This window comes from Emydura macquarii, unplaced genomic scaffold, assembly GCF_026122565.2.
Source record: "Emydura macquarii macquarii isolate MOO-44397 ecotype Brisbane River unplaced genomic scaffold, CSIRO-AGI_Emac_v2 contig_431, whole genome shotgun sequence".
NCBI classification, from domain to species: domain Eukaryota; kingdom Metazoa; phylum Chordata; order Testudines; family Chelidae; genus Emydura; species Emydura macquarii.
The window spans coordinates 4,332,701-4,347,433 of record NW_027130568.1 but is presented as its reverse complement, the minus strand read 5'-3'; the positions used below and the strand labels follow the sequence as shown (position 1 = coordinate 4,347,433).

The 14,733-nt window shown below is 39.2% G+C and overlaps 1 protein-coding gene across 2 annotated transcripts in view; it reads right to left on the bottom strand.

Annotated features, from left to right (window-relative positions):
- Positions 1-14,733, bottom strand: part of DOK6 (docking protein 6) — a 372,406-nt gene that overhangs the window by 148,106 nt on the left and 209,567 nt on the right. For both annotated transcript variants that reach the window (XM_067537434.1, XM_067537433.1), the window contains exon 5: positions 4,719-4,908. In XM_067537434.1, coding sequence (XP_067393535.1) covers positions 4,719-4,908 — 190 coding nt within the window. The remainder of the gene's footprint in view (positions 1-4,718; positions 4,909-14,733) is intronic.

Below are 14,733 nucleotides of genomic sequence, written 5' to 3'. Positions count from 1 at the left end.
AGTTAGGCCTCTTCTTCCCTTCACTTGACCAGGGATGTATCTCCTACTCTTACTCCTATGATTCTCCTACTCTCAGACCATGACTTGGGGCTACAGTACCCTGTGTACTAACTGCAATTTGTCTTCAGATCCCACTGAGTTTGGCACCTAAAAGTCTTTCCTTTGATAGCTTGTGACCAGTGGTTAATATAGGCGACCAAACAGCTTTCTTAGAACAAGTATTGTTTAGTCTTAACAGTAGGAACAAGGCAATGCATAAAAGAAAAGGCTTTTAATACCGTAACAGTCTACATGTATATCTATCTAACCTAAGTCTTACCAGCTGCATGGAAGCTTAGGAAAGGCCTAACTTCTTCAGACTCCCCCAGGTCGATGGCTGTCTGTGTCAATTTGTTTCCCTGAAAACAGTTCCCTGTCAGAATGCTTATTTAGAGATCTAAAGTGACTTTTAACTGTTTAATGATCTTTTAACTCCCTGCCCTGGCAAAATAAATCTTGTAGCTTAGGGTGGAGTCTAGAAATGGCATCTTCACAGCTAATAGCTCGGTATTGTTTCTTAACCTCCGAATCTATTTATCAGGAGATGTTTTATCTGGTCCTATTGTGCTATCTTCCTGCTTGCTTTCTAACCACCCCGCTATTAACTAAACCATTCCATTCATACAGTGACTTAACCCCCTATAGGCACACAGTAAACATTCACATACTCAGTATTGCCATATGGTATTCATAAATTAATATAGATCAGACTCATTTCCTTGTGGATCTGGATTTCAAAAATGTTATGCTATTGTCCATGAAGTAAGTGGCTGGATAGGCTTAATTCTAATTTACTATTTCTAAACTATGTAAAGTGCATGCAGAATGCACAGAACAATATAAACAATCTATCCTGCACTAAATCAGACATTTTATAATACATTAAAAAATATGGCAATCAGCCAAGTTTTAGTAACAGATGCTGTAAAATTCTGTCATTTGATCTGCAATCCAGTAATTTGCAGTGGGTCTCCCACTAGTGAAAGTTAGCAAGGGTCTACTGTACTTCACACTTAGTGTAGTGGCATACACAGAGATTATACTAGCTCATATTCAATGTGCCAATAATCAATGGAAAAGCAACATGAACTCAGTGTGAAAATCTTCTCTTTTCATATAGATATAATAATTACTGAGTTAATAAAACAACTGAACATTTTAAATTTAGATTCCCAAATATTTATTTCATTTAGATGAAACAATATTATATGTTTATAAAAAAAGATAATGACTGAAGTCGTGATTTTACTACCCTTACTTACAGGTAGTCATATTTTACTTCATTCCAGTGGGATTACTTGTGAAGCAAAGTACCATTGTAAGCGTGGTTGGGTGGGGGGAAAAAAGCACTTAATAGTAATACAAATTAATCATGTTCACATCATCTACACAGCTGCTAAACCTCAAATCAAATATTTTTAACAATGTATTTGTAAGTATTTCCTGTAAAGCAGCTGTCTACACTTAATGTGTACTTTGAAGCCTCAGATGAAGAACTGCGAACATCCTTTTAAAGCACAGCTCAGGTGCTTCACTTTTAATAAGAGACCATACATCAGGATTTTGCTGCATTAGGAGATGAGCAGATCAAAGGACCAGGCAATAATCATGTTCAGAGAGATGCTGGAGGGAGAACCATAGAGTAAAGCCAAGAATAGCTTTTTTTAAAAGTTCATCAGTGTTGCATTTCATAGTCTTATGATATTAAAGATACCGCTTCTTCTGTAGTCATATATTTTACCTCCATATGTTCTGTGCCAGTGCAAATCTACATACAAACATTTCCAAAACAGATAAATATATTAAGAACTCCCAAAGAACCAAGGGAAGGATCAGATCAAAGAAAATGAAGTGTAACAGATAAAGATAGATCTAACTCACAGTACCAGAACAAAGGAAAGGAATCTACTTTTCATCAGGCTGGAAGCACTACAAATTATAAGAAGGGGTGAAAATACTAATATAGCACGAGTTATAATCTGGTTTATAGACACATCATGTATTGAAAATACTAGAGTTATAATGGGATGTCCTGGTGGTAATGGAGTTATTGCTTTTTTATTTGGATGTATATATTCATTGTAGGGATGTAATTACTGACTAGCTAGGAACACAGTAAGAACTGGCCAGTAAACAATTCTGTTTCATGAAAAGCATTGAGATTTAAAATTATTTTTGTTCTGATATGGAACAAAAGTAAGACCTTTAGAAAATCATTTTTGTCATGAAAAGACTGACCAACTGCAGAGTAGCCCATAGCTCAGTGTTTAAGGCATTCGCTTGGGATGTGGAAGACTCAGATTCAATTCCCAGTTCCAAATTAGCCAGAGCAAATACTATAATCTGGGTTTCCCATCTCCCAGGTGAGTGCCCAGAAACAGTGGAAAATTAGCTGTTCTAGAGCAGGTTTTCCTCTCTCTCAAATTCCATCCAGGACCCAAGTAACTTTTCCGACAAAATTTTCATCGAAAATAATATGTTTTAGCAAAACATTTCAGTTTCAATGAAACAACATTTTTTCAATAGAAAATGTCATCAAAATGTTTCTCTCATTACAGGACTTATCTCTTATTTAAAGGCCCAAGTGAACTCTCATTGAGGTCAATAAGGAGTCTTTCCAGTTACTTTAATTAGAGCCATATCAGACTTTAAGGGAGAGATTTCATTTACTCACTGACACAATGCATGAAACATAGATTAGGCTGCATTGTGTAATGCCAGATACACAAAGTTATGCTGTATGGTTAACCTCAGCCCAGTTAATGTAGACTGTTTTGCCCTTTGACAGGTTTTCTTTTTATTAAATAACTATTTTAATTGACAAAAAAGAAGTCTGTTGAAGATGCTATAGTGCTACAAGCATTAAATAACTATAGACATTTATCCTGTGTTTTCAGATTTTTCTCACCCTTTCAGTCTGTTTTAATCTTACAATATAATTGTTTTAAAATCTGCCATCAGTTAAGTGGTTTCTGTAACCAATCTCACCCAAGAATGCACTTGCTACTCTGTCCATTAGCTTGCAGTAGAAAAGTTTCTCTATAAACCTACATCTGAATTAGTTCACACTGATTGATCTATTGAAAGTATAACCGAATCACTGATCAGCCATTGCAGATTTTCCATCAGTTTTGTTGGAATAATCCTATTAAGTTTCTTAAAGGCAAAGATGTTAAGGAAATGAAGTAGCACTCTAAAAAACCTCTGTGGAAATCAATCCTAATGCACAAAGCTATAAGGATGTGAGTATCATAAAAAAGAAATTGTAAAATAAACTCAGGGCTTGTCTACATGGTGTGGCAAAGTGTATTAGAAAGGTCTGATTTATAAAGCGCTCGAATGTGTTGCGCTCTAACTGCTCTGTGTAGACCCTGCTGGCGCACTCTAAAAGGCTCCTATGTTCGTGTTAAAAAACAGGACTACTTTAATTCACATTAGGTACCTTTTAGAGCATGCCTGCAGGGACTACATTGGACAGTTAGAGCACAACACAGAGTGTTTTATAAATCATATTCTTCTAATGCACTTTGCTGCACCATGCTGCACTACATGCTGTAGGATCCAGGATGTATTTGAACTATGTATATTTACAGCCAGCCAATGCAGCATTGTTAATACTGTTAGTATTATTTAACATGAATATAGATCACATTTAAGGGTACTTCATAAAAATTATTAAGAGACAATGTTATTGTCCCAAAGAGTATATCATGGATGACTACAATCCTGCAACTGTCTCTGCACAGTGCGGGGCCATGCCTGCCTAGAGCCAATGGTAGGACTGGGGACCAAATTAGAAAAATATAGAGCATTAAGATACAAGACGAAGTAACGGGTAGGCAAAGAAGGGATAATATGGGATAATAACCTCCTAGAGTGAGCAGGTGAGAGCAGGAAACCCAAAAAAGCAACAAGGAAAGAAAAGTGGGCAGGTGCAATGGTTAAAAGGGGCAGCAACAGGTAAGGAGGTGCAAACAAAGTGGGCCAGGAATGGAAATGATAATGAGTATTTAGAACTCTATTGTCCCACTCCAGTTACATGAATACACTAGGAGGACATCATTAATTTCTTAACAAATGTTGAAAAGTATGACATTTATTGTCCAATGTTGTTTTTTTTTTCATGTTACAGGAAGAAGAAACCTTGACATTCACCAGATTTTAATTTTTCAGCATCATGCACACACATATCCTGCTAGCTTTCATGAGTGTAGCCACACCTCTAATACTCAAATCTGATAACACAGTCACCATTATCTGAAACACCACCTCAGCAATGATACAAATGGAAAGAAGCTGGACACAAACAGAAGGGTGGCATTTATACTTTTTCAGTGCTTTTAAATGTTGAGCATGATAAAATCCTTTGAATATTAGGCATTTTGAAAAATAACACAAAAAGGGAGATAGCATGTGCAGTACATTTACTCTTTCTTGTTCACTCAAGAAAAATGGAATAGCCTAACTTAGAGGATCTGCCTTTCAAGAATCATTCTCACTCGCCACATCAGTGTATCCTCCCTCCAACAGCAAAATGTTATCTTCAAAATCTAGAGGTAGGCAGGTAATTGTTAGTAAGTATCAGCCAGAGTTTCCATGGTAACAATATTTCCCCCAGTAACTGAACAATGGAGTAATATGCATTTTCTTTCCAGTTGCCACATTTCCTTAGCTCTTACCTTCCAGACTCAAATGTGAACCATGTTGAGTCACGTCCATATCTCCTCAAAGAACTCAGAGGCCACATGACCAGCTTGACCTTGGCATTATGGATATCCCAGAGATAGATGTTTTCATGTGTGATCTGCATTGTACATTCCCCATAGATATCTAAATTTGGTGTAGGCATAAGATACACGTTGAATCGCTCTAGGAAGGAAAAAGCAAATCAAGAAGGAAATCTGGTGAAAAAGAGAGTTAATTTGAAAAATTAATATAATACCAATTTGCCTGGCTACAGAAATTTCAGAAATAGAGAGTCAGATCCTCTGCTGATGTAAGTGAAGGCAATGAAGCTATAGCCATTTACATCAGTGGAGGATCTGGTTCCAGACATTTTACATACAGTACTTCTAGAAACACGGCTCACTGAGACCTTATCATCATTAATGACCTTCAAAGATATATTGAAGTACTTTAACCTTGTCAGAGGTCACTGCCCTCAGTAATAAGTGTGAAACTCCTGACCTTCCAATTTAGGAGGGTATCTCTACCTAACTTTTTACTACAGGGAGAGTCACACTGACCTAACAACTTTGGATCCTTTACAATATAGGGTATCAAATTTTCAAGGCATAGAACAATAGGTATACTGGCAAAAACATCAGAGCAACTGTTGCACATACAAAAAACTGTTTTTGTGTATGAAGACCCACAACTGGTTCTGCATATCTGTAAACTGCACAAAAAAGTCGGTTAGATGGACTTTTTTTTTTTGTGCGCTCAGATATCCATTTGCCAAGTGAGGCACAATTCATAAACATGCATTTTTGACTACCCCCCGTTACATAACCATTGTAAAATTTAGTTCTGTACAGTATATTGTGAAGGGTCTTCCAAAATTGTTACTAGGTGTGCTGTCACTCCATAGTACAGATTTTTTTAATAAAGTAGGAAGAAGGTCAAAGAGAAGACAACACTTTTTTAAAGTATCTGAATAGTGTAGCGGAGTAGTCAAGAAAAGCAACAAAAAGCTTTGAAAAATTAAATGATATAAAACGTCATTTACTCACATGGATGAAACAGCCCATGAGGATGGGGATTTTAAATCAAATTGTAGTTTACTCTCAAGTATATTACACACACACAAATACACACACGTAAATAAACAACAGAAAAATGGTCAAATCTGAGGCTGCAAATAATTCTTAAGGATCTCAAGGCACAATGGCATGATCCAGGGCAGAATATCAGCCTCAATTTGTAGATTTGTCTCTAAATTTCCTTGCATTTGTGGGACTAGGTCACTTGCACTTTTGTGTTACTGCTTTTAAGGGTGATAAAGACTGCTGCAGATTGCATCACATCAGGACATCTCATGGGAGATGTGGACAAATCCTCTCTAAATGGAAAAAGAGGCAAACACCTGTAGGTGACTGCGGTCACCAGTCACAAACAATGGAGCACATCCTATCTGAGTGTCACCTTCATTTATTTGCTGGGAGCCTGAAGGACATTCACTGTTGTGGCAATGTGCTGGCTATCAAATCAAGATATACATTTTTAATTGTTGCTATCTACCCAAGCCATATGAAAGAAGAAGAAGAAGAAGAGTGATAAAAAGACCAAAGCTATGAATAAAATAACAATTCAAGACAGGGCATTAGGAATGCTCATTCTATAAATGATCTGTTGGAAACTTACCCATCTGTATAAGGGTCAATTAGGAAAAGTGCCTTCAAAAATTAATAAAGGAACAATGATTTGATGCAGTAAGTGTGTAAGCAACAGACCAGACTGCATTTTCAATGTTTGTTTTATACACTTTTTTATAGACCAGTGGAGGAAGAAGTTGTAAATGAGCAGCCAAGTTAATACAAAATAAGCTAGAAGTGTAGGGGCAGAAACAAACAAAAGTTTGGTTAAGGAATTAATGTGATCAAGAAACAATCACATGTACAGTAAAATTTGCAGCCTTGCATGGCTATAAGAAAACTTGTCATCCCCAACATTATTCTGTCTCAGTCAATTTAATTTTGACCCATTAGTGCCTCCCCAGTTGATTCACTCAATTTCCTGGCCATCCAACCTCTTCTCTTAAGTTCCATTTCTCATTAATCATACTAATGGGTGTTAGCCCTGTAAATGGTATTTTATGACTGAAATCCCATGTGTGAAACTACAAATGTTTAGTGAAAGTTCTTTAACAGATAGCACAAATAGCTTAGCAGGTGCAGTTAAAATCCCTATAAAGAACTTCCCTTACTGGTCACAGAGATTTCTTTAGTAGAGGTCTAATCCAATGCCATGGAAGTAAATGAAAAAACTTCCACTTATACCAGTTGGCATTGGATAAAGCCCTTAGACACCGACTACTGAGTGAAGAATCTGGAGAACATCATAGTGGCTGACTTACTCTTTGTATTAAAAATCCAGATCAAGAAATCAAGATCACATTGTTCAGTACTTAGATACCACAGTGATGGGCACCACTATGCAAAACCCTAAAATAGAGGGGGAATTGGAAAGTATGAGAGTGAGATAACAGAAGTGATTGACAGATAGATGGAATAGTATGGGCCTGTTCCCGCCAGTGTGACCTCGCATGCACAATGTGTAAGAGATCATTCTGCAAGGAGGATGCCATTTTGAAGAATGCACTGCTCCATACACCTCCTCCTCCAGTGTGACATTGCACATTACAAGTGTGTGAAGTCACACTGGCGGGGTGGAGCATCATGCTCTTCAAAATGGCATCCTCCATTCATAATACAAAATAAAACCACATTTGGTTTTATCTCTGTAGCGGAGAGGGGACAAACCATAGAAAAAGAGAACTGGATGAATGGCCTACTTATTCCATGCCCTAGCATCCTCCTCCCTCTTTCAATTGAACTGAAATGAAAGGTCCAGATAACCTGTGATTGTCTGGCCCACCCCAAGCACACAAGGAGCCCCTAACAGGACTACCTACTGAACAAGGGATGTACATTCCCTGAAACTCTGCCCCTTTCTTGTATAGCGGAATCCCCTGGCTTCCATGGTCACAATGGCACCAGCACCAGTGGAGAAAGGTTTGTCACTTTGTGCAGGTTTTAATTTTCAGGGATAATTTCATGCACTATGCTATTATTTAGGAAGGGTCTGAGGACAGAAAAATAAAAGAAGCCAGTTCGTTTAGTTTCCACTGTAGAATATACAAAACCAACTTTGAATTCATGGAGAAAAGCTCAGCATGATTTAAAAGGTACCAAAACGATCACAGCAAGAAACCTAACTTCTTGGAATTGTTTGAGGACGGTATTGCACGAGGGCATTCAGAAGACATGATATACTCCAATTGTCAGGAGACATTTGTCTACTCTGCATTCAAGGTCAACGTCTAAGGTGAGGTGTCATGGATTCAGAGGAAATGTGTTTCATTAAATTGAACATCAGCTGCAAGGCAACCAAGTGGAACCATAGGAACTTGTTCAGGCTGGCAATAACAGAAGTTATTCCTACGTGCACTGAATGAGCAAATGTTTGTTTTACAGATTTTCTGTTTTGTTTGTAACTAAAAATACAATTTTGAAACTAAAATTTATGAAAGTGTGCAGACAATAGGAAATTGTGGGGGAAAGTGAATGCTGAGGAATAATGCAAGGAACTAAAAATTAGGGTCACATCGGCTGGAGAAGGTTTTCAAGTCTCTCTATGAAGTCAAGGAAAAGTTTGGCTTTCAGAGGCAAACCCTGATCCCAATTGCATGGTTAGGGTTTAGGAAATCAAGGCTCAACCCCCAACTCTGCCTCAGATTCCCTGAATGACCTTGGGCAAGTTACTCACTCTCTCTCTGTCTCAGTCTCTAGCTATCTGTAAATTTGGGGATCATAATACTTGCTGAAATTGGGAGGATAAATTCATTAATGTTTATGAAGTTCTCTGATAATACAGTGATGGGGGCCATGCAAATAGACAGAAAGTGTGATTCCACTAAACAAGACAAGACAGTCTGAGGGACGAGTTTGAGGGTGCAATCTTCTGAGTGGCATGGAGTTCAGCTTCACAATTGCCCTCTAGACATTAGAATCAGGTGTGGGGAGAGCCTGGGTGTGGTGGAGTCTGGGTCAGAGAATCTGCTGTGTTACAGACCCTTCTATCACAGAGGGCATGAAGCCAGGCTGCATTCCAAACTGCAACTTTCCATGGAACAGAGCAACACAGAGTCAGGTACTTGAGTTATGTGACTCAGTCCAGGATGTAGGCCTTGGAGTACAGAAGTCCTTTATCTTGACACAGGAGCATTGGCAAATTTCCTTAGACACCCCCATCAATCTCGCTATCATTGCTGAGAGAGGTGATGTTTCTACAGTGACAGAAAAATGCCCTCCCATGAGTTCTGCATTTTGTACCTTTTTACAGGGAGCAACACCACTACAAAATCCCACGCACTAAATGACTGATCATGCCATTCTTTTTGAGCTGCCTGGCTTTTAGTGAGGTTTTTCTGCATTATTTGCATCATGGATTTTAACACCTCCTTGAGCCTCTGCACATATGCATTCACCAGTTCCCTCCCTCCCCTGCTTCAGTGCCACACCCTCAGGAGTTTCTAATGAGATCCAGGAGACCTTTGACCTTTCTCCTATTGAGGATGTCAAATAGAGCAAAATCCATGGACTCTTGTGGCATCTCCCAGTAAGCAAACAACAGACGTGATAACATGACATCCCAGTCACTTGCCTTCTTGGTTACAGACATTTTTTAGTGTAGATTTTAGGGTTCAGTTGAATCTCACAACTACTCCATTTGTTGCTGGATAGGATGCGGCAGGTTTCAGTTATTTTTTTCATGTTTGATCTGAGTCATGAGTTATGACGTATTTCTTTATCTCATTTTGAATATTGGGCTAATAGAAATTTTTCTTTAGCCTTTTGTATGTCCTCTCCATTTTCAAGTGACCAACAAAAGGGCAATCATGGGCTAATGGCATTAATGCCATATGATGCTTTGTGGACATGATCAATTATTTGAAGACTTCCCCAGGACTTCTATTTTTCCCCAACTGGGGCCTCACTATAAATCCTTCCCTCTTCTGTAAAGAGCCCCTTCCTTGTCTCTTTCTCTGGGGCATTACTGAGGGTGGCCTCCCTTATGCTCTTTCAGGATGTGTCTGTATTTTGTTCAGCAGCAAACTCCATTTGGCTTTTGCTTGAACTGAGAGTTATCTCAGGCAAGGGGGAGGCAGCAACTCCCCTAACTTGGAGACACATCATTACTTTCTGGTGACAAGGGTGCAGAGGACTCCTCTATCCTCTTAGCTGTCTCTTCCTCCTCACAGCTTTCCTCTGGGGACTTACAGACATATTCCCTTTTGCTATGGGTCATAATATTAACAGCTCTGAGGAGTCTATTACATCATTTTCCACTGATACATCAGCCAGTAAATTCTTAAGAACCCCAATTTTCAAAGTACCTCTTAAACCTTCCCACTCCTAATTCAGTGTGGACAAACGGCTTCATCATACTAAATTGCCCCAAGACAAGGAGTTTTACCTTCTCTTCTGGGAGCATATCAACCTCCTTAACCACATCTCTTCTGACTGGAAAGATCTGGGCACCAATGTCTCTCCACCTCTGGCACACTTTATCATTTACGTTGGCCTCTCTAATAAATTCTTTGTCTACCTCCAAGAGGTCAGACCTGACAACATTAACTAGAACCCCCTGTGCCACCACTAAAGTCTCCGACTGAAGAGTAGATGCATTAACCTGGGTGGGTTCTGGGTACTGTATTTGGACTCTCCATAACTACGTCACTGTTTCTTGGATCCCTTGAACACATACGAAGTACTTTCTTGGGCTGCCCCCTTGGGCAGAGGTCCAATAATTAGTGTTACCAGGAACAGACTGGTACTGAGGTGATGTGTGCTTAGTCCCCTCCCATCCCTTGTTTTTCCCAGAAACACAGTGGGGAACACCTTTTATGGCTTTTGACCTTCTTTTTGGTACCCATGCTCTATGAATGGTCTCACTTCCAGGTGTAAGTCAGATGCCTCTTCCACATTTGCTAGGGACTTTTCGCACACCACTGTCCTCACCTCATCAGAGCAGACATCAAAGAACTGCTTACGAGCAAATAAATCTACCAACTTGTCGTAAGTTTCTGCCCCTTTACTTTTTATCCATTTTCTCAAATAATCCCCCATTTTATGAACATAAATCCTGTAACTTATTTTATCAACTTTTTTGAGATTTCAATATGCTTCTGGAGTAATTTTTTAATACAGACCCTTTAAACAGATCATACAATATAAAACATTTACATCCATATCATTAAACATTTGTAAGGTTTTACAGTCAGTTTGGGAATTAAGACAGTCATTCTCTGATCATCAGGGATTTAGTGTATCTTGCATATCCTTTCAAAGGTAGTCAAATATTATTTGATGCAATCCATCTCCCTGTAACTCAGACATAGTCTGACCCAGATGGGTGATCCTTGGGGAGGAGTACTGGTGGACTGAGAGTTCTGTCCTTGTATTTCCATCTTTTTAAGCTTGCACTGCCTTTCCATCTCTATTTCTTGGGCTTCTGTTTTCCACCTTCACTCCTCTGCTTCCAGCTCTTTTTCTTGAACTAGTATTTCCCTTTCCTGAGCCCTTTCCTTTGCTTCCTGATTTTTGGCTCTGTTAGCTAGTTCCAGCTTTTGGTCCTCTCCAACACTTCCAGCTTTTGAATCACTATCTTGGCCACCTATAAGTGCAAGATTGACCTGATGGGATCTGTGCTATGCTGGTTTCCTAACCTGCACCCCCATTGGCCTCTGGCACAATGGGCTAATTGGTTCTCCCTGATGCTTGTCATATTCCATGAGTAAAGACTTCATCCCCTCTCCCATTTCTCTTAGTTTCTAAGCCACACTCTACACAAAGTTTTTTCCATCTGCAATTAGGTATGTTTAGTATATGTCTCTGGCTTACTTATCCTGTCCTCTCTTTTGTTGTTTTTCCCCTATCCAAAATAAACAAACAGAAAATAACAAACCATAACTTTTTTATGTTTCTGATTGTCTCACTTTTGAAACTCTCAAAAAAAATCTATATTATCTAGTATATCAGTGCCTGGAGTATGACTTTTAGCTAGCCAGTAAATGGGGTGAAGATTATGACAACTTTGATGCTTCCCAGTGGTACCTAGGGATACAAGGCACCTCGCTACCTTCTGCTCTTAGTGTGTAGAAGCCTTGTCTATGCCTGCCAGGGGTCAGCTTCCCAGCTCCACCGGCCCTGGGCAACACATGCATTCCTCTTTAGGTCTACACAGGCCCCACTGTCTCCTCACAGGTTAGCAATAGGTATATTGTAACTTTTGGGCTTTCTGAGTGTCCCCCTGGAGTCTCCATCCCCTATTCTACTGGCCATTTACAGTATTCACAGATTTCCTGTTTCCAAAGAAACTGTACATCTCAGCTTACCAGTTCCACCTCAGATCACTGCTCCACTTAATACATAGCACTTAGCTATACTTGTAGTGAGAATGTACATTTATTTAACAAAAAATAGAGGTTCAAGTAATAGCAAGTAGTAGTTTTGGACACAAATGATGACATATAAAATAAAATCATAACATATTCTAAAACCTAGTTAATTAACTAGATGCTCTCATGTCTCATAGAGCAATGCTCACTCAAAGTCCTTCCAGTGTTTTACAGCCAGACGTGGCTGTGATCCTCCTTTCATGAGACAAGTATGCTGCTCAACTTGCCTCCCAGGTGAAGGAACTGTGTGTTCCCTTGTACTCCCAGATATACCCAGCAATCCTTTTTCTTTAGACATAAATGAGGCAAGCCCGGCTGTTTGTGAAATCCCAAGAGAGGAAATTCACAGGATGAAACAATCTCTTCTTTTGTCCGTGGCTCAGCATGCAAATAGGCCTCCATTGTGAAGCATGCAACACACATATGGTCAGACAGGAAGATAAGCATCTGTTATTTCCTGCCTGAAAGGAACCTCCTAGTGACCTGCCTCTACTCCAAGACCTTAGGGGCATAATTTTCAGTATAGATACATAACTCCTTAAATATTATCTATCCATACATTTCATAATTATTCTGATTACCAGTGGGCTACTGGCTCTCAGTAGAGATGTCACATACTACCCTTTGGTGAACTATTATGCATATATCTGACCCAGGGGATTCTTGTAATATCTTATGCAACCCCTGTGTCCTCTGCCATTTGATGCCAAGAGTTCCCTGAGTCACAGCGCCCTAGTCACAGAGCTATAGGGTATTGCGTTGTGGGGCTTCCTCAGTCTCATCTGTTGATATATCCACTGTGGATATATAATTAAATATTCATTGGAACAGGGGGACTGTGTCTCCCACCTTCCAGGTGAGTGGTCTAGCTACCCAGCTACAGAGTCCAATGGTTCTTTCATTATTTATCCACAGTAGAACAGTTTCAACATTGGGCCAAAGAGAGAGAGAGAGAAAGAGAATGCAAGCATGAGAGTGACCCTGTTTCCTCCTGGTTATAGAACTCACCTGCAAGGTGGAAGATACAGGATCCAGTCTCTCTGCTCCAATTCATTTTTAAATTATAAATCCAGAGGAACAGCTTGAACAGGAGAGACTGAGAGAGCATCACATCAGAAGCCCAGTGGTTAGGGCACTGACCTGAGAAGTGACAGATCCCTGTTCAAACTCCTTTTCCCCCTCAGGGAGAGGGAGGACTTGGCTCAAGTCCAGGTGAATACCCTAACCACTTGGCTCAAAGTTGAGGGAACTCCTCCTCTCCCCTTCCCCGGCTTCTTGCAAAAATGGCATAGATGCTTAACACCAAGAGAGGGTTTGCAGCTAAGAATCCCAAGCAGAGGGAGGCACCTTCCTGCAGCTCAGACTTAGATGCCTATCTCTGAAAGAGGGGTGGGCCCTAGCACATATCCCTCATCTTGGCACCTTCTATGGGCCAGCTTAGGCAAGGAGCCACCTAGCATGCTGGCTTTTGAGAGTCCCACTCCAGGAGCTTCTCTCTCCCTACTCATTGTATAGAGAGTCTAGGTGCCAAATTAAGTCTTTTGTGAATCCCAGTGATTTTCTAGACACCTAAAAGTTAAAAGTGGTGATACTCAGCGTCACCACACTTAAGTTTCTTTGTGAATCTAGCTCTTAGTCTTCATCTTGAAAGTAGCGGTCCTCAAACTACAGTCCTGGGGCTACTAACTTTACTTGGATCATTTCCAGGTGGGTCAACAAAGGTCTTTCACTCATAGCATCTTCAAGTAGTAACATTTCTTGTTTATAGCCCAAGGCCAGGAGTCTTTTTAGGGAAAGCCACGACCACAGCTTGATAAAAAGAAATGCAAATTGAATGATAGTTTCACTTGTATGAATCAGTGTAACTTCTGTGGAGCTACCCAATATACACCAACAGAGGAACTGGCCCTTAAATATTGTTTTTACCTCTTTAATAGCAATTATTCTATTTTACATCATTTACAAAATAATTTGTAGAAAGATTAACTTCCTAAATATCAAAGTTATTGTAAATTAATTAATTTCACTTATAAATCAGCAAGGCAGCAAAGAAGTTGTAAATCTGATCATAAGAAAGATAATATGGTTAGGACTCAGAATCCCTATACACCATTTACTTTGATTACAGACAATACATATTGAATTCAAGGTTTTTAAAATTTTAAATAAATGTCTTATTTGAATAATACTAACCATAAATTTGTATTTTATCTTTTTCAAATTTCAAAGAATAAACAATGGTTTAAGGATGACAGAAAACAAATAAAATATGTGCAAAATTTTGTCACACAGTGAATCACATAGATTAATTCAATGGACCTAAGACATTTTCTGAAAATGAATCAGATGAGTGTAATTGATTTATATAATTTTTTGTATGCTTTGACTAAGTTTGTAATTTCAATGTATATAAAAAGGAATGACTAAAGCTGTTCTGGGAATTCAAGACCTTTGTTGAACCAGTTATATTTTACATTTGGGCAGTTAATGAGTTTGCTGCAACTGAGATGCTA